The sequence below is a fragment of the Anabrus simplex genome, chromosome 3 (assembly GCF_040414725.1).
Source record: "Anabrus simplex isolate iqAnaSimp1 chromosome 3, ASM4041472v1, whole genome shotgun sequence".
NCBI classification, from domain to species: domain Eukaryota; kingdom Metazoa; phylum Arthropoda; class Insecta; order Orthoptera; family Tettigoniidae; genus Anabrus; species Anabrus simplex.
In genome coordinates, this window is record NC_090267.1 from 269059460 (window position 1) to 269086132 (window position 26673).

General features: G+C 38.2%; 1 protein-coding gene across 4 annotated transcripts in view; it reads left to right on the plus strand.

The window, feature by feature from the left end:
• Orp8 (Oxysterol-binding protein-related protein 8) overlaps positions 1-26673 on the plus strand; it is a 565732-nt gene that overhangs the window by 115348 nt on the left and 423711 nt on the right. For all 4 annotated transcript variants that reach the window (XM_067143024.2, XM_067143025.2, XM_067143026.2 and 1 more), the window contains one exon: positions 23815-23959. In XM_067143024.2, coding sequence (XP_066999125.1) covers positions 23815-23959 — 145 coding nt within the window. The remainder of the gene's footprint in view (positions 1-23814; positions 23960-26673) is intronic.

Below are 26673 nucleotides of genomic sequence, written 5' to 3' on the forward strand. Positions count from 1 at the left end.
TCGGACATTCTCAGAAAGTTTTAAATCCAAAACTGTCTTCTACTTTTTCATTCAGAATTTCATCCACATTGTGCCTTCTATTTAGATATTGTTGTACCCACATTCACCTTTCCTTCCTTCTCATGAAGGGCCAATGACATAGATGTTAGGCCCCTTTAAACAACAATCATCATCAACTTGCTTCTCAAAGTCCTGTAAGAAACAACAGTAGCAATAACAAAGACCAAATCTTCATCTGAGCCCATTGCCCTTGTTTGAAAATGCAATACACCACCTGAATGTGTTAACACAAATTGATACGGTGAACTAGCTGTGTATAAACATGTTTATAAGTGCGGACATAGTGTTAAATGAAACAGTGTTTAATATTTAACCATTAACATGTTGGTAGTGTCACCAGTTAACATTTAAGTTTTAACTTTTAACATGTCATTGTTAAATGTTAATCAGTGGAGACCAGCCTTTAGGAAGGCACCCCTGAGTCAAATCTTAACAAAGGTGTCATCATTGGAAAAGAAACTGGTGAGCTGTTGATAAATTTGTATGAATGGCAACATGGTTGGGGAAAAGTTCCTTAGATCACATCTTTCAATCATTTTACTGTGAAAAAGAATATATCCAGGGTCATTACGTGTCATTGAAAATTGGACGGTCCAACTGTAATTTTGAAGATTTGCAAGGCAGATAATCTTCCTAAGAACCTACCTAAGAAGTTGTAAGTAAAAGGGATGACTGCAGAAAGGATATATGTTTGATGACATTTGAGAGTACTGCACAGCAGAAGCAAGGGATTCGTTGTACCAGTGACCAGGCAACATTAAGCCCGCTGAGCCTGGACCTTGCTCGATAGCTGCAGTCGCTTAAGTGCGGTCAGTATCCAGTATTCGGGAGATAGTGGGATTGAACCCCACTGTTGGCAGCCCTGAAGATGGTGTTCCGTGGTTTCCCATTTTCACACCAGGCAAATGCTGGGGCTGTACCTTAATTAAGGCCACGGCAGCTTCCTTCCCATTCCTAGGCCTTTCCCATCCCATCGTTACCATAAGACTTATCTGTGTCGGTGTGACGTAAAACAAATTGTAAAAAAAAAAAGGAGCCTGGACCAAGTAGCGAGACGGATTGTGTGCACCAAAGGAAAAGACGTAATTAAGAACATTCCAGAAAAATGAACAATAATTCAGTTTTGTTACTGCAGGACACAACAAGATAGATTAGTAACATAAATCCTTAATTGGATAGTTTCTGAATGATCTTGTAAAATATCAAACATTATTATTATTATTATTATTATTATTATTATTATTATTATTATTATTACAGTGAAACTTTGTTAAGATGTTTCTACAGGGGACAAGGATAAAGAACGTGTTACGCGAGAAAACATACTATTGAATACACTAATAAAATCTATCCAACAGGGATAGGGGAACACTAGATAAGATTTTTTCCTTTATGAGGGCATTTTTCGTCATGTATCCGCGGGTACAGTGAAAACCATATATACCACTTTTAAAGATGAGACTAAAGTATTAAAAGATGTGAAAAACACGAGGGAACAAATGAGCCGTCCAGATGCAAAATGCAGTAAATCCACTTTTTCTTGAAAATAAGTTGTTGCCACCATTTTATTTCTCTATGCTGTAGTCTGTTGATTAGTTCCTTAAAATTCAAGCAAAACTACTTCAGTCTGTTTTAAATCGCACCTCAAAAACGGCCTACAGATGCAAAAGTGTGTGTATCCACTTCTGTTTGCAAAGCAAAACTGAGTGAATCCATTTCATTATAAAGAAACAGAACTTGATGTATCCTTGGTATAGCCATTACTTTAGGTGGTTTTCAGAACTAGCTTAGTACACACTGTGTCCTGCATTTGAATAATGCTATTTTCCAAGCTTTTTTTCTCCATGGGCTTTAGTTCTGAGTTTGTGTCAAGTTGGCCCTACTGCACATAGCCGTGAAACAAGACGACACAGTAGTAAGTTAGTGGTTAACTAGTCGTGTTGCTGCATGTTTTTCTTGACTTGTTTGTGAATGCATTAAGAAAGTTTGCAGTGTTTTTGTTGGGAAAAATATAAACATTGAGTCATCCTTTTCTCCATAATAATGGATGTTACTAACAAAAAACATGTACAAGCAGTTCCAAGAGGGAAAGGCCGTAGGAAATTAGCAGATCATATTGACTGGATAAGGAACACTGCAAAACGCATAAGGTAAGGTTAAATCGTCAGCTGTAGTATTTTGCACTATTTACTGCATGGAAATAATGAGAACTTCATTTAGCAGCGTTATCTGTAAACTTCATGTTAAATAAAGCATTTAGTAATCATGTGTTTCGAAAATGTCGTCCATGAATATCTGAATTAATTATCGAGGTTTTCTCCTTATTGGAATTGTTCTTTTCTAGATATTTTTCAAGTGAGTTGCCGGTTCGATCTCACTGCAAGCATGGAGCTTCATAAGCATACCCTTGTGAAACATTATCAATGCAGGATATAAGAAGAGCACATCAAGCCTTTTATAAAGTCCCAGACATAATTCAACAGGACAAGTTTATACACACAGCAGTCGAATCACCGAGGCGGCGGCGGTTAGAAACAGCGGACTCCAGGAAAAACATAAGTACTTCCATTAGGTACTACCTACCACATCTGAAAGTAGGTAACCAAACTGGGCAATTGCATTTGTGCCAGAAGATGTTCATCAGTGTTCTCAGTGTATCAACAGCAAGAGTACGGAGAGTTGTAAGCGGTACTTAGAGACAGGAGATGCTCCAGTTGAAAGAAGAGGTGGAGACTGAATGGCAAATAGTTATCAGGAAGAAAGGGGTGCTGCTAAGGAGTTTATTGAGAGGCTGAAACCGTTCAGTCAAACTATTGCCATGGACTGTTTATGTCCAGTGAATGATCGATTTCAAAACTCTGGAAAATATTTAATGAAGATCCAGAGAAAACTGTGGATAACATTACATACGAGTTTTTCAGGTCTATCATTGTATCTGATTATAATATCAGTTTATTTTCCCCAGCAACTGACTTCTGCTCAATGTGCACAGTTTAGAGCAACAAATAAAGCAAATACGAGCAGGTGAAGATGAGGTGAAGAAACAAGAACTGACAACACAATTTGCTTTACACAAAGCTAAAGCGAAAGCTGTTTATGATGAACTGAAAATTTAGGACAGTGGTGAAATAACCTTCACATTTGATTACCAAAAAACCTTACATTGCCTAAGTTGCAAGATCACAGTGCTTACCATATAAATTTACGGTCTGCCAAGGCCCATCAGGTGCGTGGCAAAACCAGGGAAATACATATATTTGCACGTGGAAAGAAACTGATGTTGTAAAGGGATCTAATGAAATTGTGTCCTGTGTGCATCACAGGTTAACATCAACAGATCTGAATGGCATCCACACCATCCGCCTAATGTCGGACAGCTGTGGCGGGCAAAACAAGAACCAGACAATGTTGGGTATGCTGTGCTTTTGGTTAGCACAAGAAGTTCTTGTCAGTGTGAAACTGGTGGAAATCTTCTATCCAATGGTTGGACATTCTTTTCTACCACCCAATAGAATTTTTGGTTGAATAGAGAAAGTTCTCAGGTCAAAAGTTACTGTGACATTACCGAGTGAGTATCATGAAGTCTTCAAGGACCACAGAATAGTTTTCCAGCTGGGAACAGATGTCGAAAATCGGAGTTGGAAATATGCAGTTGCTGATGTCATCAAGTCCTGTGGTCAGGGGCACATCAAATTTGCTCCTGTAAAAAGGGTTGTGATCACCAGGAGTAAACACGGAAACGCACTGTTAAGAGGTGAAGTGGCCTACAGAGTGGACGTTGGTGAAGGGAGACAAGGCAAAGCCTACTCGTCTATGAAGCCGAATGTTATCCAGATTGGAAGAGCCTTAAAGGAAGTGATAGTTTGGGACATTGATTTTCTACTTAGAAAGCATTTCAGGGAGACTTGGGAAGAAAACGAAGATCTTGCTGTCTATAAAAATCTGATCGATTCTCAAACTAGCTGTGAACAATGCAGGGGAGTAGTCACGAGGTTGAAATTCATCCAGAAGACAATGAGTTGCCTGTGTAATTTCGATGGAACAGGACAGGACTTATAGTCATCGAATAATTTATTTTTTCCTTTGAATCAGCATGAAGGCATCTTCTTTCCAGTTATGATAATATCTCCACAGAAGCAAACCTATCTAGATCCATGCAAATAGGACCAAAACTCGGTGAATCCAAACCATTTTAGGTAATAACTAAAAAAATAAAACCCCAATATTTTAAAGATTGTCAGAAAAATAGTCCGTAAGTGAATATAAATCTACAATGAAGAGGAGTTTTGAATATCTGCCAGCCAAAGGAAGCAAGACTTTTTTCGTGTTTCCTGAAAAACAAAGATCTGGTGCACCCACAGAATTTTGCTTCTGGACGCCTCAAATATGTAAATCTTTTCCACTGGGACTTACAAAATAACAAGAGTGCACTGAAAGGTTTGAAGGACAGCACACAACAAATATGAAAACATTTGCACCGGGGCCCATAAAAATATCAGCTTATCTTTCTGAAACAAATGTTAGTAGAAGCCTTCTATTTCGGACCAGTGGGTTATTAAAAATTATTTTTTGGTCACACTCTTAATGAATTGGAGTTTACACTCGACCTTGTGCAACTGCAAGAGAACGACTTTGGCTGCCATTTTGAATCCAACAAAACAAAACCAACCAGCTTGAGTGATAGAGTTGAAACTCGAAGATGCACCTTAGAGACAAGGATGCCAGTCCTCTCTGAAAGATTTTAATTTTGCCTTCGTTACTAAGGAATTTCACGACCTTTTCCATATCCATAACTAGGCTATCTCTTATATTCCTTATCTAGATCTAAGCTTCCATGCAACAAATATTCGCTACTATTCATTATACAACTCAACACAAAATACATTTCTAATTTCTGAATGTAATGTGAAATATAAGCACAAACAGACTCACTGTGTTACAGTAAAACCGTGCTAATTCGAAGTTGTTGCGATGCAAAAATCAGACTTCGAATTACGTGATTTTGAATTAACTGCCAACTCTTAATTCAGAAATGCTAACATTTGCTGCGTCAAAAAAATATTCTAAGATCCATACTGCATGCAGTTAACCTTGATTCACAATTTAAACCTTTGAAATGCCATGGGAAAAAAAAAAAAAAAATAGATTTCCAAGATGTATCCAACAAGGTGCATTTACAGTATTCAAATTCACAATACAGTATTCACTTGGATAACTCACTCACAAACATAACCTCACGCAATGAAAGAAGAAGAAAAAAAAAAACATGATTCAAAGACGTGGAGAAATCCATGCTGACACCCTGGTACAAGTCCTTTATTCATTGGATTACTGTACTGAATGCCTTTTAGATGTCCTGTACTTGCACGGAAAGTGCCAGACGTCCTAAAACACCGTGGCTTGTCGAACTTCCCTATGGTGAGGGGAAGAAGTCTCTCGCTTCCGTGTGCATTGCAACACAGTGCATGGCCTCCTTGTACGATTTACTGGCTGTCACTTCCCTCCTATAAAATTTTATGACCGTTTGGGCTCAGCATTAAAAAAATGCAGTTTCATAGGCATTGATAATATTATTCGGTGCGTACAAATTGATAACGTGAGCCACGCTTTTTCGCCAATTGTCGGCATCGCCAGTGGTCGCGGATTCTACTTCTCCGCACACTGCCTGCTACGTGATATTATGGTGTTCCTTAAAATGCTGAATACGAAAGAATTACGATTTTACTCAAACTTAGCAAATATGAAGCACACTGTAGACACACCAAAGTGAGTGAAAGTACTGAAATCTACCCCAGCATGCTCCGGAAGACACGTTCTATCATGACGCGGATAAATTTTAAATTTAAATTACTCTAAAAAATCTATTTTTTTAAAATGCAAAGGCAATTTTGAATTAAAAGTCTGAATTTCGGTAATGGGACCGACATTGTTCTTCGAATTACGAATTATCCGTACCTATTTCAAATGAAACAATTTAAATAACATGCAAAACCGTACCTTATCTATCTGGGAACGATGAAGTTCGTAAATTGTACTAACGGGAGCTTCAAATTAGGTGGGATTTTGAATTAACCGATTTTGAATTATCGAGGTTCTACTGTATTCAGAAATCTCACTGCTACCCAGCAAGCAAAACTGAACATTCCTGAGGCTTACGGCTTGCTTCTCGAAGGTGCAACTTATCTTGTGAAGTTCAGGAATTCGAGGCCTTTTGCCATTATCACACATCTGTGGTGAGGGCTCTTACTCGTGTTGGAAATCGCTTTCCTTTCACAAGACAAACAACATTTTCAGGGCTAGAAAAATGTGACTGTATTAAGCTGCAATAGCAAAAGTTTATGACTTGATAAGTGAGGTATTTTTATTTAGATTTAATATGATGAGAATCGGGACTTTGAATTTACTACGAACTAAGCAGGAAAATATGTTAATGAGGAACTCACTAATGAAATTTTACTGTATTAGCATTACTACTGTTACTATTATTATTGTATCCTTATCTTGATTGTAAGTCATAGGAGTGCGTATACGAGTGCCGTAAGACTAAAACTTCCTTTTTCACATTTTTCAAATTTTGAACATGTTTGCACATGTAATTTCTGGAGAATAAAACTCCTAAATATTTATGAAAATTATTTTAATATGCAGAGGTGAGATTCCTTTATCCACTGAACCAGTCAGATTTTCTTAAATCCTTAATATATTATAGGAGTAATATACCCCATTATCCAATCAATTTTTTCAAAATTCAATAAATTCTGTCTTACAACTTGAAAGTTATATAAAGTGATCAGTTTTTTTAGCTAGAGTCTTCTGGTTTTCATGACCATGATTGCAAAGTTATCTACAATCAAAATATAAAATAAACAAAACGTGATTTTCTGACTTAAGGTTTCTTGGAGAGCATCACATATCGAGGGCTCAAGAATGACAAAGTTCTATTTGACTTTTTCTGTTTTTAAAAGAGATTTTTATTTTAGGGGATAGAACACTGCAAGACCTATATATATATATATATATATACACTGTTGGTGTTATATGGATGTTTTCATTTTTGTGGGCTGTAAAGTCATTTTGACAGAGTTCTAATTGCATTTCATGCTCCTCCATGAGAATGACAAGGTTCTAATTACAGTTGTCTTCAGTTTTGCAAATGTAATCAAATAGCTCAGCATACGAAACTCTTTAGATATAGAATTTCTGTATAACTTATCACTAATTCCAATTGCATTTACATTAATTTACAACAATTCTGAAATAAATCAGTAATTCAGTTAGTTGTTATTAAAAAAGTAGAAAGCAAATTGCGTATAAATAATATTCTCAGGGTCGGTTGGCCAGCCAGACCGTGTTTTGTCTGACTTGTTTGCCATTCATTGAAGACTGAAGAGTGTATAATTAATTTTAAGTACTGGATTTGCGGAAAATTTCCAGACTGAGAAGAGTTGTAAAAAGATTAATTTCCAAACAGTAATTTATGCAAAAATAAATTTTAGAGTATGTTAACATACATATTATTTAAATGTTATAATCTTCACCATTTGTATGATTAATATATTGTTGCAGACTATTTTCAGATCAAAATGGTTCTGACAAGGGAACATCGGCAATCTCTGATCGCGATGAAACTTGGAAAACACGGTGAGGTACACGTAAAAAAGGATGTCAGCATCAATTTTGGGTGCCGACCAGGCGCGGTTCTGCCTTTAGGTCGCATGTTCATGTGCCTATCCACCGATTAAAACTATTATAAAAATCGGAACAACATTATGCGTGATTGTTGTCATGACCCCCTTCCTTGAGTTCAAGAGGCTATGATTCACCATGGTTGTTCTTGTTCTAGTAGCTCTGGACTGAACTAGGCAACATAGTAAAGGTCTAATCCTGGATGGGACCGACTCGTTCTTATACCTGAACATCATCCCCTCATTCTGCGAGCTGTGAGGAAGGGGGGTTATGGCAAATTCCGTTGACCCAGTCACAGTATGTATTTCTACGACGTGACACTTCAGCACTAGTTCGTATTTTGAACTTACTTCTCCTACAGCCTACTAGATAGCACCCAGCTACCCTTTTCTTGTTGGCATTTGTATTATTAATGCGTGCAAAAGTAGTGTTTGTAGCAAACCTGTACTTACCTTGTACGTATGTTAAATGAATCGTGTCCATCAGTTTCAATGTTCATTGTAAGTCTGAAAAGTGTGTGATGTATCTGAGTGTATTCCTGTGCAAGCATAAGTGTTTATAAAATGAATCAGGTGAGCAACTTACAAACAAAATCTTTTAATTACGAAGACATATTATTAGCTAAAGAACTAGGCTGACCAAGACCAGAGCTTAGCATAAATCAAGTGTTCAAAGATAACAATAGAACCTAGAATCGTAGTTTTAATAAGAACGTGTACGAAAAGTGGGAATGGGTGTGTGGTTGTCCAATAAGTGATTCACTATTTTGCTTCCTGTGTATATTATTCGGTGGAGAAGAAACATGGACAAAAACTGGAGTGAAAGACTTAAAAACATCTACCAGAAAAGAGCAAGAAACATTGTTTGTTGAAAACTCATTTAGATAACGAAATGAGTTTTCCAGTATTGGGGAAGCTTGACATCTAGTTGCAACTCGATGATGGATATAGGGTGTCTATCCGAAAGCACAACGAGCTTGTAAACAAAAATAGATATATTTTGTCATGTATCATTGATGCTATTAAATGTTGTGGGGAATTTGAGTTAGCCTTGCGTGGTCATGACGAGAAAGAGGATTCAGATAACCCGGGTGTTTTTAAAGGACTGATTAATTACACTGCTGCTCTTGACAATGTTTTGAAGGACCACTTAGAAAATTCAAATGTGTTTAAGGGAACATTGAAGGCCGTTCTGAATGAACTATTGGAAGTGATGTTGGCTTTTTGTAGTAAACATATGGTATCAGAAATAGGAGATGTAGACTTTTTATCCATCCAGGCTGATGAAACTACAGACAGTACATGCAAAACACTTTCATCAATAATTTTGAGGTACCAGATCGAAGGGTAATTGTTTGAAAGGTTCTGGAATTTTTTTGGGATGTGATAGAAGTGCCAGTGGTTTAGCAGTGACAATTCTTGAACAGTTGCGTGAAATTGGAGTAGAAAAATTCCCTGAAAAATTAGTCTGTCAAACATATGATGGAGCATCAGTTATGAGCGATGAGAAGGGCGGGGTTCAGTGTTTTGTCAAAGAAAAATAATCCAACGCAAATAATATTCACTGCTACGCTCATGAAGGCAATCGTATTCTTCAGAAAGCGACATCATCATCCTCGCACAGCAGAATATTTTTTCAGGACTTGCAGGGTATAGGGACTTTTTTTTAAAGATCTCCCAAAAGAATGGATTACCTGATTGAGTCAGTTCTTAAGAAGTTAGGCAATGTTCCACCTACACGATGGTATTTTCAACATCACACTGTGAACACTGTTTATGAACATCGTGATAATTTGCTAAAATGTTTTGAAGATATCAGAGACCATGAAACAAGTGACAGGAAATCTTCCACTGAAGCTATGGGATTTGTTCGAGCTCTGAATGATCCTCAGTTCACCTGTTGGCTTAATTTCTGTCACAAGATTTTGTCACATGTTGCAATATTATTTGATTGCATTCAGAAAAGAGACATTGATGCTGTGAAGATGAGAGAGTTTGTCACAAATTTTGTTAATGCGATAGCCAATGTTCGCCAACTCTACGAAACAGAAGAAAGCCTTTCAATAGAGCCACTGAGACAATGACAATGCGTTGATCATGCAAACAGTTCAACCAATAGGTTGGCAGCCTTGGAAGTTTGTGATGTTATTATAAGTAGCATCAATGATAGATTTCGGATCACTGATCATCTCTAAGCATCTAAGCTTTTTTTTTCTCCATAGATAACTTTCCTCAGTACTGCAATTCATTCCCTGAGCATGAGTTTGAGATGACCCTGAAACTGTATCCTGCTATATCATCATCATCATCATCATCATCATCATCATCATTTCCCTTTATCCAGCTGTAGCCGGGTAGGGGCAAATATGGTTCCTCTCCACTTTCTTCGGTCTTTCCACCACTCCTCCTCCAACACTGTGTCCCAGTCCAGGTTTCTTTCTATAATGCTGCGTTGGATGGTATCCTTCCATCTCAATCGTGGTCGTCCACGGCCTCTCCTTCCTTGGATTTGCATTTCCATCACCTTTTTTGGCATTCTTTCGTCGCTCATTCGCTTTATGTGCCCAAAGCATCTTAGTCGGCTCTTCTCTATTCTATCATTCATTTTTTCCACTCCAATTTCTTCCCGGATTTTCTCATTCCTTATTTTGTCTCTTCTACTCTTCTGTATCATACTCCTCATATCCTGCTATAAACGATCCAAAATTGCGAACCGAATTAGAAGTGTTGTACAGTCGTGAAGATCTTTGCTGTACATTCGTTGCTTTGCCTCTTTTGCAATTTTTCTATGAAAATAGAATGACATGAACATTTTCCGAGTGTATGATTGTTTTGAAAATAATTGTCACCATACCAGTGATGACTGTTGAATCTGAACGGTCCTTCTCCACTTTGAAAAGAATAAAGACATTTTTGCAAAGTTCCGTGGGGAATGAGAGGTTGAATGCATTGGCGATGTTATTGATTGAGAAGTAGATGGTACATTCTATACTGGACTTCAATAATCGAGTAATTGAAGAGTTTGCTACTAGGCATAGATATCAAGGATAATTTGCTACTGCCAAAGACAGGAGAATCAAGCTGATATACAAGAAATATAAAGGTAAGATTAGTGTAATTGATTTTATTGATTCCTAGTATTCCTAATATGTTGAATGTGCCCCATCCATTTTTATCATCATGAGCCGTCACTGGTACTGACATTCATTAGGGCGTTAACTACGGGGCTTAAAATTTGTGACAATTCAAGTTCCGCACAAACAGTGATGAATACCTGCTGGCCAATGCTAAGCCGGCATAAAGCCTGCCTAGTGCCACACCTCTGCTCCTCCTCCCTTACCCCCTCCTTCTTGGTTCGCCGCTGCACATTTCTCTTCCCCCCCTCCCATGCCTGCCAGTGTGTTTAGCTGTTGAACGAGACCGGCGCTATACTTTGCTTCTTCTCATACTACAATTATTGAAATCCTTTAAATAATGTTCCTTTTCATACATAATGATAATAAATAACCTAAACTAATATACCCATATTTCATTCAAATGTTATACAGTAAAACCTTGTTTATCCGGACTAACTGGGACCAAAGGCAATCCGGAGTATCGAAAATCCGGATAATTCGGATTATACGGGTAATAAGCAAAACAAAATTCTTAATTCCTTAAATAACAGACTTGGCATTTATGGCAATAAAAAGTAGCCCGTCTTGAAATATAATTATGTAATGTACATAGTATTGTTTAGAAGACATAAAAAAAAAACATAAAAATCTTAATTACCCTACTGTACATAGATTTACATCATTTCTTAACAAAGAATTGATCCACAGTCTTCTGTTTGAACACATGTGGCGTTTGAATGAAGCACGGTTGTGCAAACGCTTTATCACTAATAGTTCAGCTGGAGTGGTGTCGGGCTGACACTCCAAGTACGTCATAATATTTGTCAGCTGGTGCGCAGCATCGGCATGTGTCATCCCTCCTCGTCCTTGTCATCTTCTCTCTCACTTTCGACTGTAGATGTGCATACTGCTGTAATTTCTTCTTCCGACATAGTTCCGTAGCCGCTGCCGTTGTCTTTCAGCCACTCACTTACGTCTTCCTTATCAACATCTGAGCACCTACTTATTGTCCCTAACATTTGCAGAAGGTCGTCTGCAGCCACTTGCACCAAATTATTGCTTGCTATTTCATTTGTAGCACAAATAGCAGGCCACAGATTTTTCCATGACTTTTTCAAAGAGTCTTTTGTAATGCAATCCCAAGCGTCAGCAACCATGCAAATAATATCTTTGATGTTGGTTGATTTCATCAAATCAACCACACTCCTTTCTCCTTCTTCTTCAATTATTTTACCAATCAGTTCTTTTCGGTAAAGTCTTTTGATGTTTTCAAGGACTCCCTGGTCCATTGGCTGCAGCAGTGGGGTTACGTTCGGTGGAAGAAATTTCACTTCAATTCCTCCACTCACGAGTTCTTCTGCTCCCGGATGAGACGGAGCATTGTCGATCAGTAAAATTGCTTTTCTGGTAAACTATTTTCTTTCAGGAATATCCGAACTTCAGGAACAAAGTTATCAAAAATCCAGTTCTTAAACAAAAACCTGTCCATCCACACACTTTTTTGTGATCGGTAAACCACTGGCATTGAATTGTGGTTCACATTTTTTAGCGCTCGGGGATTCTTTGATTTCCCTACAACGACAAGGGGAAGCTTATGATTCCCTGATGCATTGCTGCAAGCCATAGCAGTTATCCTATCTTTGATTTTCTTATACCCCTTAGCTGAATCTTCAAGCTTTGATTCTAACGTTTTGCTCAGAAGCATCTGGTAAAAAAAGCCCAGTTTCGTCAGCATTATAAATTTGATCGGGTGTCTATTCCTCAGATGAAACAGATTGTTCGAATTGCATTTTAAATTTTTCAGCACCAGCAACATCACTAGACAAGCTCTCTCCAATCACAGTAAGTTGACGAATACCGTGTTGGTTTTTCCAACGCTCTATCCACCCCTGGCTAGCAGTGAAATTTAGGTCAGGATTCGGTAACATTTTGTTTAAGCTCAAAGCTTTCTGGGCCAAGACCGGCCCAGATATAGGCAAACCACGTTCTCGCGGAATACTGTCCCACGTGAATAGTGCGTCATCTAATGTTTCATTTTTTTGCTTTTTTGCCGTTCCTCTGCCTTCCAAGCTGTCTTTACATATCGTTTTACAACAAAAATCTTTTCTTTGCTTCTTCCAGTCGGACACTGTTGAAGTCCCAACTCCCAATTCACCGGCTATTTTCTTCAATGTTTCTCCTTTATCAATTCGATTAATAGCATTCAACATTTTATCCATTGAAACCACAACCTTCTTTCCACTTTGATGTCCTTTTAAACTTGTACAGTACACTGAATTATAGTCCCAAACACTTTGATAAGAAACAAAAACAATCCAGTTGAAACACACACGATAAACTTAATGACCCTTGCCGTTTGAAAATTGTAGGAAAACTGAGGAGATAGAGGGAGGTGTAGTGACTCGGAGGGATCAAGGTCCGCGCTCTCCCCCGGCGCTATTTATAACTGGTGATGCATACCGCGTCAGCACCGTATGACACACTACTAAATCTTTCTTAAACTCAACAGGTAGCATTTTACAGTAGGCCTACGTATTACAGTACCATAATTAATTGTACAATTTATGCAGGAATTGTACATTGAATCCAACTAAAAAGGGAATATTTGGCGTAGTTATTGTTATGTTCTTGCTATCATAGTTAAATTTATTATCTAATGTGAACATTAAATTTTTTAAAAATATCTACAAATCTGATCTGGATAAACGAGGTTTTACTGTACTTTCATTCCTGCTAATTCCGGTGAGTTGTCACATTCATGGGTACAACTGTGAGTTAAGCACCATCGGATGTGGTCAAACGTGGGATGGGGTACTGCGTCCGCCCTATGCTTAAATTATTATTTACTAATACAACCACCTTAAAGCTGTCGGTAGTGTCCTTTAGAATGGACATACATATGAAATTAAATAAAATAAATCGCCAACCTTTAAACAACATTAAATATCTTTTTATTTAAAGAAATTACGTGCCCAGGTAAGGATCTCAATGAATGAAATGAGATTCGGTACCTTGGGGTACCAAAAGCTGGTTACAGGTCCAGACCTTCTTTTTATGTCTTTAAAATACCTCTGAAAAATAAAACAAATATAATTAAAATACATGTTGTATTATATGTATATTCATTGACAGAAACAACGGAAAAAAACAAATGTTTCTTTAAAAAAACAAACGAGTTAGTGGTATCAACATATCACAACTTTTATAATAATTTGGATCCACCTTATTCAGTACATAAAAACTGATTTTTAGATGAAATTACAAAATATATTTCAATCAGAACTAGTTTCGATGCCCTTTTTGCGTCATCATCAGCTGATATAGGTTCTTGGAAAAATTGGCAGTCACATAAGTTTATCTACGTCAAATTGAACACATTTTAAAACCACATTAACAACCTAAAACTGTGTTACAATTATACTGTCTCAAAGTACATATTTTCTACAAGTCCGAGACTTGCGAGTCTTAAACCTTAAATTGTTAAAAACATATGCAAACCAGTTTGCTCACTAATAAAATAACGTGGATTTAAAAGAACAACAACTTAAAAATAAAATAGTCTTGAAGAAACATTAGCTTAATTTAACACACTTCTTAAAACGTGACGTAGAATCGTATTAAAATACTTCAGTAAAATCTTCAGAGTCGCTTTAATGGAGCAATCCTAGTGAGGTGGAAACGAGCAGTCGGCCCTTTAAGATGTTAACAAGTACAACGTTCCCAGTTCAATGCGGACCTGAAATAATAGGAATGTAATAAACTATCACTTAACTGAAGAGGCAAAATATAAAATTATGTCTTAGAACGTAAACGTTTTTACGTGACTCACCTCAAAAGATCGCTGTCCATGCGAAGCACAATGAAGCCTAGCGAACAGTGTTGTGTTAGTAATCAAATGTCCAAGGTTGGTCGGGACCGAAGGGGGGAAATAGGGGAAAGTGGGAGGAGCAACTGAGGAGCGGCAACTTGTTGGAGCTCCGGAGGGCGTGGTCGTAAAAAGCAACGAGTAAAGCTATTACGCATAATATGAAACACCGTCCTATTGACCGGGATATGTACATTTTTAAAAAACTCAATAAGGAAATCAAAAAGAATGTTTGATTTTTCAGAAATTTCATTTAAATTAAGGTTTGGATTAAAATACTGATCCAGGTGTATATAGCAACCCTCCGTAACATCCAGCAAACTTCCTTTTCCTAAGTTCTCCAAGATCTCAATGTCCTGTTCTATAGATGTTAATTTATGCTTTAGATCATGTACATGCTGGCCTACCACGGAAAATCTGTTATATTTTATGGCATTGGTATGTTCCGTGTATCAGCTGATGATAGTGCAAAATGGGTGTCGAAACTAGTTCTGATTGAAATATATGTTGTAATTTAATCTAAACAACAGTTTTTATGTATTGAATAAGGTGGATCCAAATTATAATAAAAGTTGTAATCTTGGTTCAGTATGGACAAACAATGAAATTTATTAATTTAAAACAACATATCAGACGGTGTCCACCTCCATAGCATAATGGTTAGTGTTATTAGCTGCCGTCCTCGGGAACAGGGGTTCGATTCCTGGTACTGCCAGAAATTTAAGAAAGGCAGGAGGGCTGGTCTGTGGTTGAAATGGTCCATGCAGCTCACCTCCATTTGGGGTGTGCCTGAAAAGAGCTGCACCACCTCAGGATGAGGACACAGTTTACTTTTTTTAAATATCAGATGGTCCAGCACTGAAAACTGAAATCTAAAATTTCACATGCAGCGCAAAAGACCACGCTTCAATCTATGTTATTACGGCCTATATCACACAGTGTGACATCACCATCATCTGCAGTTTCCAGCTGACGGCTGGGTCTGCTTGGAACATAAGCCTCTCCATCTCTTCTTGTCTTCCCACCACTTCTCCCTAGTCACTCTTGCCTAGTCCTCACCTCTTCTTCTGTACGCACTCTTCCACTCCTTTTATCCACCTGTCTCTGGTCTTTCTCTTGGTCGTTTACCTGTTATCTCCATTTCGTGCAACCTCCTCGGTATCCTTTCCTCTGTCATTCTCTTCATGTGTCCATACCATCTAAGTCTAGATGCCTCTATCCTATACTGTAGTGGTTCTTCTTTTACTATATCTCGAACCTTCTCATTTCTCATCTTATCCAATCTTGTCACTCCTATCCTGCTTCTCAGAAATTTCATTTCACTTACCTGTATGCTATTCACGGCTCTCTGCCTCATTACCCAAGTCTCAGCTGCGTACGTCAGAATAGGTATATAGTACACCCTGTATATCACCCTTTTGCTTCTCTGAGGGACATCCTTTCTTCAAACCAGGCTTCTGACACTTTTCAGGAATGCTCCTGCTTGTCTTCCACGTTCGATTATTTCCTTATCATTTCTTCCACTTTCCTCTATGATACTTCCCAAGTACTTAAACTCTCTACCTTCCTAAGGTGTTCCCCTCCAAGCAATAACCCTCTCGTAGGTCTCTCCTACTTTCTAGTTGTGATCACTATCTCGCTCGTTTGGGCATTAAATTTCATTCCATATTGTTCCACCTCATCTATCCTGGATGTCCTCTTCCTTTTCTCCCCAGACTAACAGGTCATCTGCAAACGTCATCACTTTCATTTTTCCTTCTTCAATTTTTTTTGCCTCTTTTCTTATTATCTCGTCCATTGTTACTACAAAGAGCAAAGGTGACAGAGCACTTCCTTGTTTTAATCCACCTTTTTGCTCAAACCATCCTGTTCTCTCTCCTCCTATTTTCACACAACTGACACTCCCATTGTACATCTCCTTCACTGTTTCTACGGTCTGTTCCTCAACACCTTTTCTCTGTAAGGCTTCCCATACCTTGTTTCTACACAGACGGTCATAAGCTTTCTCAAAGTCCACAAAGGCCATCACACTTACCCAATTCGTAACCATGCTCTTGTAGCTGTCTTATCGCCATAAGACCTATCTGTGTCGGTGTGACGTAAAGCCCCTAGTAGCTGTCTTACTGCGAATATAAGGTCTACTGTAGACCTTCCTGACCTGAAGCCATACTGCTCTTCTCTTAACTTTTCTTCCACCCTCTTTCTGATTTTACTCTCCAGAATCTTCTTATACATCTTTGCACAGTGGCATATCAATGTGACTCCCCTATAGTTCTTAAACTCTTTTCTATTCCCCTTCTTTAAACTTCAGGGGTCTTCCTTTCTTTCCCTACCACTTTCAACACATGAGAAAGCCACTGTTTCCCTACCTCTCCTGCTGCCTTCATCATCTCAATACTCACTTCATCTAACCCTGGGGCTTTCTCTCCTTTCATCTTGTCCATTGCTAGCTCCACTTCTGCCCAAAATCTTCAAAATACTCCTTCCACGTTCCTTTGAGTTTCTCCATTTCCTGCACTTCATTTCCATTTTTGTCTATCATTGTTAACATCTTCCCTCATGCCTTTCCTCTTACTCTGACCATTCCATATAGTACTTTTTTTATTTCCTTTGCTATTCTCTTCCATGTTTGACCACTTTTCCATCCATTTTTTCTTCTCTGTTACAACCTTTTTAGCTTCTTCCTTTTTGGTCTTATAATATTGTCACCATTCTCCTCTGTTGAAACCACACTCTGTAAGCTTTATTCTTCTTCCACCGAGCTCGATAGCTGCAGTCGCTTAATTGCGGCCAGTATCCAGTATTCGGGAGATAGTAGGTTCGAACCCCACTATCGGCAGCCGTGAAAATGGTTTTCCGTGGTTTCCCATTTTCACACCAGGCAAATGCTGGGGCTGTATCTTAATTAAGGCCACGGCCTATTCCTTCCCACTCCTAGCCCTTCCCTGTCCCATCGTCCCCATAAGACCTATCTGAGTCAGTGCGACGTAAAGCAACTAGCAAAAAAAAAAAAAAAAAAAATTCTTCTCCCCAACTGCCTCTGACTCTGTCGTTCCACCATGGGGTCTCCTTGCATCTTTTCCTGGCACTAGTTCTCCCACAAACTTCCTCTGCAGTTTTTACTAGTGTCCTCTTGAACCTTTCCCATTCTTCCTCCCCTGTTTTTGTATCATCTGTTGGTAAGTTCAATCTTATTTTTTCCTGGTATTCTTCCTTGGTTTCCCTTTCCTTCAGTTTCCATATTTTGATACGTCTTTCCTGCTTCTCTGTTCTCTTTGTTTTCATCATTGTTCTCAGTTTCATTATCAGTAGTCTGTGGTCACTATCTAGGGCCTCTGATGGTATTACCCTTACATCTATAACATTCCTCTTCATTTCCCATTCGTGGATCATGTAATCTGCAGTAGATTTCCTAGACCAGTCACTGCTGTACCACGTTATCTTATGGCTTTCTCTCTTTTTGAATCACGAGTTCCCGACCATCATCCCATTTCTTTTGCACAAATCCAGTAGTCTTTCTCCTGCCTTATTCCTATTTCCCCATCTTTCCGCTCCAAGCACGTTCTAATAACCCTTCCTTTCCATGTCTACATGAGCATTCAAGTCCCCCATTAGCACGTTATTTTGTCCATTCAATTGTCTCTCGAATTCTTCCTCAAAGTCATCTTTCTCTTGTTGCGTGCATCCTGCTTGTGGAGCATACACTTGTACAATTTCCCAGCTTTTTCCTTTGACTGTTACTATTTTGGCTTTTATCAACCTGTCACTTATTCCTTTTACCTCCTCTTTTAATCCATTTCTTACTACCACTCCTACTCCATTTCGCTTTCCTTCATCATTTCTTATCCAGTATAACCAAAAACCATTCCGCAGCTCTCTCTTACCCCCACCGCTCCACTTAGTCTCTGCCAGTCCTAGTATATCCAGTTTTCTTCTTTCCGTCATGCCTACGACCTCTTCTACTTTCCTAGCATTTTGGCCCCGTGTGCTAGGTTGGGCTCGTCAGTGGTACCTAGCACACCTATCAAGACGCATGGCTAGTGCATACCGTAGAGGCCACTGCGTAGGCTACTTGGAGCCACTGGCAGTACCAATGCACTATGAGAGACGTCTCATTACCCTATTTGATTCAACATCTATATCATCTGATGGTCAAGCAAGCATCAATTTTTGGTAATGAGACAGTCTATCATAGTGCATTGGCACTGCCGGTGGCTCCAAGTAGCCTACACATTGGCCTCCATGGTATGTTCTAGCAATGCGTCTTGATAGGTGTGCTAGGTACCAACTGATGAGCCCAACCTAGCACACGGGGGCGAAATGCTGGCAACCAGGAATGAGTTTGCTGGAAAATTTATAATGTCCAATAACAGACCATTTATATTGGTATTATAAATTTACTCATTTGGGACAAATATTTCAGATTCCTTATGGGAATCAGCATCTATATCATCTGTTCTACTTTTCCGGTCAATGTTTGTATATTTAGTGTGCCAATTTGTAATCGTGTTCCTCGCCAGGGTCGTCGTCTGTTACATCTGTCCGGCTTACTGTTCCTTGTTTCCTTGAAAGCGAGTTAATATCCATCACCGGCTTGCTAGGCCTGTCGTGACTTTACCAGAACCCCGTCAGCCGCCATCTTTTTCAGGATTCCTGTAGGGTCTTCACAGCTACCGTAGCGGTCTCGGGGCACCCACAGGCTATTCCCTACTTGAGGACGTGTGACATCACCTTGTGAGCGTCAAAACCATTTGAAAACAATTGACTGCTTAATACTTGCCCTCAAATCGCGTCACAAAGGTGCAGCTCGCGAATGTTCCGCGGACCTTCTTCACTGTGCCTTCCATGATTTGCTTGAAGATGAAAAATAATTTTTGACATGCTCAACAACATTACACAAACGTTTTTATAAATCTTTCAGAAACGTAAACTGACAAATACAATGTGGGAATTACAAAGGAGGGCTATGAGGAAGGCTGATAGAGTACGCAAAGTATAGCACCGGTCCCGTTCAACTGCTAAGTAGACAGGCAGGCGCGGGGAGAAGGGAAATGTGCCATAGTGAACCAGAAGGAGGGAGATGGGGAGGAGGTGCAGAGGTGTGGCACTAGGCAGACAGTGTGATAGGTTAGCATTGGCCGATTCATCGCTGTTCACGTGGAACTTGCAATGTCGCAACTTTTAGGCCCCTTAGTTAATGCGCTAATGAATGCCAGCACCCAAAATTGATGCTGACATCGTTTTTACGCATACCTCAATGTGTTTTCCAAGTTTCATTGCGATTGGAGACTTAACCATTGCCGATGTTCCTTTGTGAGTGCAGCATCCTCGACATTGAGAACAATTTACATGTAATTAATCTCATAATGGAACCGTATTGAAGTTGATATATTAAAATTATAAAATTTTATTTACAACCACCTATTCAATACACAACAATATACTCATTGGATTATAGTATAATCATGAAATATCTTAAATAATGCGACATGTTTCGTTCGTCATAGCGAACATCATCAGCCATTAATGCACAAAGACTAGGTGAGGGCCCTGAATTTAAAAATGATCAAAATAGTATCCTCATATCAAAAGAGTAACAGTGTCGTAATAAGAGTGATCATCAACAATCAACACAATATGAACAATAGATTTGAGATTGTAACAAAATATGTGCAAATTTAAAAAAAGTATTTATCCTGAAATGCATTAAACATAAACATCTGTAAATTAAAAACAATCATGGGGTTGTTAAAGTATGACAACTGACATTGTGGACATTAAAATATACACGAATGTGTGAAGCGTGTGATGTTGTAATTCCTTCAAATTAATAAAAAACAAGAGTTAAAATAGGGTTCGCTGAATCATCGCGAGTCCAAGTTGAACTAGTCAAAAGGCACATAACAGCAATACTGACTAAGGTTTACATATGACGTGAACACCTATGGTTGTGAATTCTATAGGAGAGGCACGATCTTGATAGCAAAAGAGAGTTTAAGTTAAGCTAGTCAATATGTACATGCTAGCAATAAGACTAGGAAACGTATGTGACGTGGAACACCAAATAGGGACTTCTTATAAAGTAACGACAGTCTTCAACGTAGGGAAATTTCTAGCAATCCTTAGGTGAAAGAGAGCAGATTATGGCACGTATTAGAGTTTGAAATCTGAAAAAGGAAAAAAAAAGAAAAAAGAAAAAAAGGGGTGGAATGAAAACCAGTAATGAAACCGAGAGTTCCAATCAGCATTAGTGTGAGTAACTGTGAGAAATTTTACGGCTAGTTCCATATTCAATTCGAGAAACACTGAAAGAGGAGTAGACAACGTTGCCCATCTAAGTGGAATAGTACAATAAAGAATTACTGTCATCAGCATGAAAAGGAGTGTGTTTCCAGAGGAGGTAATCAGGTGAAAGAAAAATTTGTTTTAACCTTGGAAGTCTGTTCAAATGGTTGTTTCATTGTATTTCCAACTTTACAGGAGTTGAAAGACTTGACATCTTCAGGAGAGACACGAGAGACACTGGAAGAGGTGTAAAAGGTTCAAAGCATTCTAAGGCATTCAAATATAATTTTCTTAAAAATGTGTCCATAAGTTGTCCTTTTTGGGTACTCCAGCTGTAAGCCAGAAACCTGTTTATAATGCCTGAAGTACAAAAGTAGTGATGGAATACCAAAGTCTGATGAAAGATTCAATGTGCCAGGGATAAAGTCTCCAAAGAAAGGAAGGATAAAGTTGGGATCATACAATCTTTTCCAACTTGGGAATTGCACTACTGTAGAGCTAGTAGTAAGACTGCACCGTGATCCTATTCTAAAACAAATGTATGAATTGTACATAAGAGTGTGAGATGGAAGGTTCCTAACCAGTTAAATATCCATCCAGAGGCACATATTTAATAATAAATTCAATTTGCCATTTTTGCAGCCAAAGCACTACAAATGTGATGAGAGGAATTCCAAAGGGCAAAGAAAGAAAGCAGTGCCACATTAATTACAAGAAAAATATGAGAATCACATAAAACAAGAACAGTTAATGCGTCTAGAAAGACGGCATGATAGGGAATTAGATGATCCAAATTATCTTGTTGTATGCTATGATTTAGATAATAGAATTGATCTTCCACAGGCTAAAGTTAGTAATTCCTTTTACATATAAGAGGAAATTAACAGCTTATAATATGACAACTCGTGTGACCACATCTAATTCAGGTTATTGCGCAATGTGGACAGAGGTTTTAATTGGTTGCTTACTTAATGACACAGAGTCCTGTGCGAATCAATTGGAATGCGGCAACAAAGTACACATTTTTCATTTTTGTCACTTATTTTCACAATGCATACCTTGAATACTTTCTAATAGCTAATATGTCCTCCTTTGTGCTAGCACAGAGGCACACGAGGGCAAAACACTGTCAACCAGGAAAGAGTTAGCTGGAAAATTTATAATGTCCAATAATGGACCATTTATATTGGTATTATAAATTTACTCATTCAGGATAAATATTTCAGATTCCCTGTGGGAATCAGCATCTGTATCATCTGATGGCCAAGCAGGCATCAATTTTTGGTGGCGAGACAAAGTCTCTCATAGTGCATTGGCACTGCCGGTGGCTCCAAGTAGCCTACGCAGTGGCCTCCACGGTATGCACTGGCCAGCGTCTTGGTAAGTGTGCTAGGTACCAACTGATGAGCCCAACCTAGCACACGAGGGCGAAACGCTGGCAACCAGGAATGAGTTAGCTGGAAAAATTGTAATGTCCAATAATGGACCTTTTATATTGGTATTATAAATTTACTCATTCGGGACAAATATTTCAGATCTATATCAGATCTGTATCACTCTATATCACTCAAGAGTGAACCGGAAAACTCAAACAAATTAAATTTCTCGTGCACCATCTATAGACGGGCATACCGCTGCTGTACCAGGTGCGTCAGCCCATCTAGGTGGGCGTAGCACTCATCGGGTTAATGCTATGCGATGCAACAGCCTATTAAGGTCTTGGCCTTCCAAGATCACTGCTGCTCGGATGGATGACTTGCAGATGCTGGAGTGCCACATGGTCAGCTTGATGACATCCTCAGCCATATTGCTCGGCTTTCTGGACTAAGTTTGCTGCCTCTTGTATCAAGACAGCTTCTTAGTTGGTCTCACAAAACTGAATGAATCCTAATTTAGACCTCAGTGTAGAATTAAAATTTCTGCACTGACCGGAAAGTGTAACCGGGGCCACTGAACAAGATGCAGGCAGGTTACCTGTATACTACATGGCTGATGTATAACAGCTAGTTGATATTTATCTGGTCCAGATCCATTTTGAAACAAGAACGTCAGAGTCAACCCGTTGGTCTTCAGTATTACTGGGCGAGTTGGCCGTGCGGTTAGGGTCGTGCAGCTGAGAGATAGTGGGTTTGAACCCCACTGTCTGCAGCCCTGAAGATGGTTTTCCATGGTTTCTCATTTTCACACCAGGCAAATGCTTGGGCTGTACCTTAAGACCACAGCCGCTTCCTTCCCACACCTAGGCCTTTCGTATTCCATCGTCGCCATAAGACCTATCTGTGTTGGTGTGACGTAAAAAAAAAAAAAATAGATCTTCAGTATTTCATCTGAGCTTAACTATTAACTTTTTCTTCAGTTCTAAGTAAAATATGATTCCGTAGACATTACTAAATGATGCATACTTCTTGAGGATTTCAACCAAAACATCCCTGTTGTACATGCATTTAAATGATGTTACTGTCTGATATTAACAGTATGCAACATCATATTACTCTGTGAATACTATCAGCTCTGATCAAGGAGACATAATCAGTAGGAGTAAAGCAACACCTAACCTAACATAGCATTGTAGAATTTGCCCACAATACCTGTATTTTGGCTGACACTGTACACTCCTTGTAGTAGGGTTCATGATGCTCCTACATGACAGGTCAAACTTTTTGGCATTAAAGCTCTTGTTTGGGTTTCTTTACACAGTATAGAAATGCAGTTGTGTTATATGTTATTGCCTATTTACTAGGAAATAATTTTCTTTTTCTTTGTTACAATATTCCATTATTAAAACAATTTAATATGATTTCAGAGTAACCACTGGGTAGGGACAGTGTTACTAAACACTTGTCAGGTCATTGAGCGGCCTTCGAAGAAGGATGGATTCTGTTTCAAGCTCTTCCATCCACTTGAGCAGTCTATCTGGGCACCTAGAGGACCTGAGAAAGAAACTATTGGTAAATCATATTTTCTTGTATTAGTTTGTAGTTTCATATTGGAGAGAGAATGGTGACATTATTTTAGTCGAGCACTGAAATGTTACTTCTCAGGTTTTTTGAACAATGGATAGAACACAAATTTGTCATGTTATTTACTATTTTGATAAAAATTGATGTCATAAAATTTTGTTATAACCTTTCTTTTCAGTTCGTCCTATTATGTGTTCCTTTCTTCTGCCTATCTCTCCACATGTGATTTTCTTTTCAGTCTGTCCAACACAAATTACAAAATTTATGAAAACTCTGTAACATACCCATAAATTAAATTTCATTTTGGATCCGTATTGATGGGTTATGTTATATAATTGAGAAATTAGTGTATTGGTTCTACCTGAACAATACTTATAAATTTATTTACAATTCAAAGTTGTAAAAGTATCTTATTAAAATTACAGGACGTTTCGGCAGCATTAGGCCATCTTCAGCGGTCTAGAATTAACTTAAAATTAATATACTAAAAGTTACAAAACATGGATAAAATTCACCCTCATGTGATATGTGGTACTGGTATTTATAAATCAAAAAGTGGATGTTGAATCATCATCAGATGAAAGAGTCACTAGATGTAATGTGGTTAAAATAGAACAGTTTCATGTAAAATGACGATGATGTAATTAAATGTTTCATACAAAAATGTCACTTGATTCAGTAAAATTGTTGTCCCACTTAATATAAAAACTTTTAAAATATTACAAATTCACAAATGTAGATCAAATTGATTCAATACGAGCCAGACTGTTGAGTAGGAATCCACTGTCGTCCGGTCATATTGTGATATGAAACCTAGAAGGGAAACGAAAAATTGCTAAGATGAATACTAAAACTAGGGAAGCTAGATTTAGGAGAAGAACCATGGAGATAAAAGTATAGGAAAGCAGACGTGAAACTCACTTAGAACAGCTCTGTATTTTCATCATATCATATCTGTGTGCTAGCTAAGTTGACACTTAAGTCAGTAAAACGTTCGTCCTTATGAGAGTGTGAACAATGTTATCGACAGAGGGGAGTGCAGGAGGGGAGGTGGAATGTAAACAAATAGAGTGAGGAGTGGAAAGCGTGCGTGAGACTGGCATATAATATGGTGATGGCAGTAAATTGAACTTACTATAAAAATTTATGATTTCATCATATAAGGCATTGACTTTCTCCGAAATTTCATTTTGGTTGAAGGCTGCATTAAATCTTTGATCCAAGTGAATGTGGATAGGCCATCTTCAGCGGTCTAGAATTAACTTAAAATTAATATACTAAAAGTTACAAAACATGGATAAAATTCACCCTCATGTGATATGTGGTACTGGTATTTATAAATTAAAAAGTGAATGTTGAATCATCATCAGATGAAAGAGTCACTAGATGTAATGTGGTTAAAATAGAACAGTTTCATGTAAAATGACGATGATGTAATTAAATGTTTCATACAAAAATGTCACTTGATTCAGTAAAATTGTTATTGAGTAATTTGCCCTTCTGTAAGATCTTCATTGTGTTCATATCTTTTTCAGTGGAAGTGTAGGAGTGGTTGAATTCTTCCATGTGTTCACTCATGGCCAAGAATCTATTGTATCTTTGTGCATTGACATGTTTTCGGTAGCGGATATTATAATTTTGGCCTGTTTGACCAATGTAGCTTGCCCGGCATTGTTTGCATTTCATTCTATAGACACCCGAATTTAGAAATGTATTATTCCAACACAACTAAAAGAAGTTACCATAAATGTTAATAAAATCAGAATAGTAACTCAATTTAAATATCTCGGAGAAATAATAACGAATAACCTAAATGAAAAAATCTCAATCCAAACAAGAACAAATAGATTAGTTCAAGCACAAAAATTAACATGGGATATCTACAAAAAGAAATGTCTATCAATAAATGCAAAAATAAAACACTACAACACAGTTATAAAACCTGAAACTACATATGCAGCAGAAACACTTTTTCGCTTGAATAAACAATCAAAGACTGACAGACTTCAGAAAATTGAAAGGAGGATTGGAAGAACCTGCATCAACAAAAAATACCAGAAAGACGGACAGTGGCGGTTAATACCTAACAAAGTCGTGTACAAAGAGCTAGAACCCATTACAGATACTATGCGTAAGAGGAGACTGGGATTCTTTGGACATATCATGAGGATGCAGGATTTGAGACTTCTGAAACAACTACTACAACACAATCTCGTCTCAAAAAATACCATAACAGGATGTAAATGGATCAGAGAAGTAAGAGGGGATCTGAAGGAAATAGGCCTTACAACAGAAGACACTACAAATAAGATAAAATTGAATACAAAACTCAAGAATACATACCTCCACTTTATTCTTACACAAAACAAACCAACAACACGCATATTTTCAACTGAGGAAGGGGCACAAAGATCGGAGCGTCTGAAGAAGTACTGGGAGGACCGCAAAGCCTGAACAATCCCTTCAAAGAGACCTGAACGACGGACTGACTAAAGTGATCCTATGTTGTCATAAAATAGGAAGAAGAAGAAGAAATGCATTCAAACCATGGTTATGTGCGACATGGATTCTCTCCTGAATGATCAACTTGTACCAACCTCCTTTGATTCCACCAGTTCCATTTGAGTGCAGTGGAAAATCAAGTTAGTCATCCTGGAAAAAATCCATATTGCACATAACCAAATTTGATAAATTGCATAACA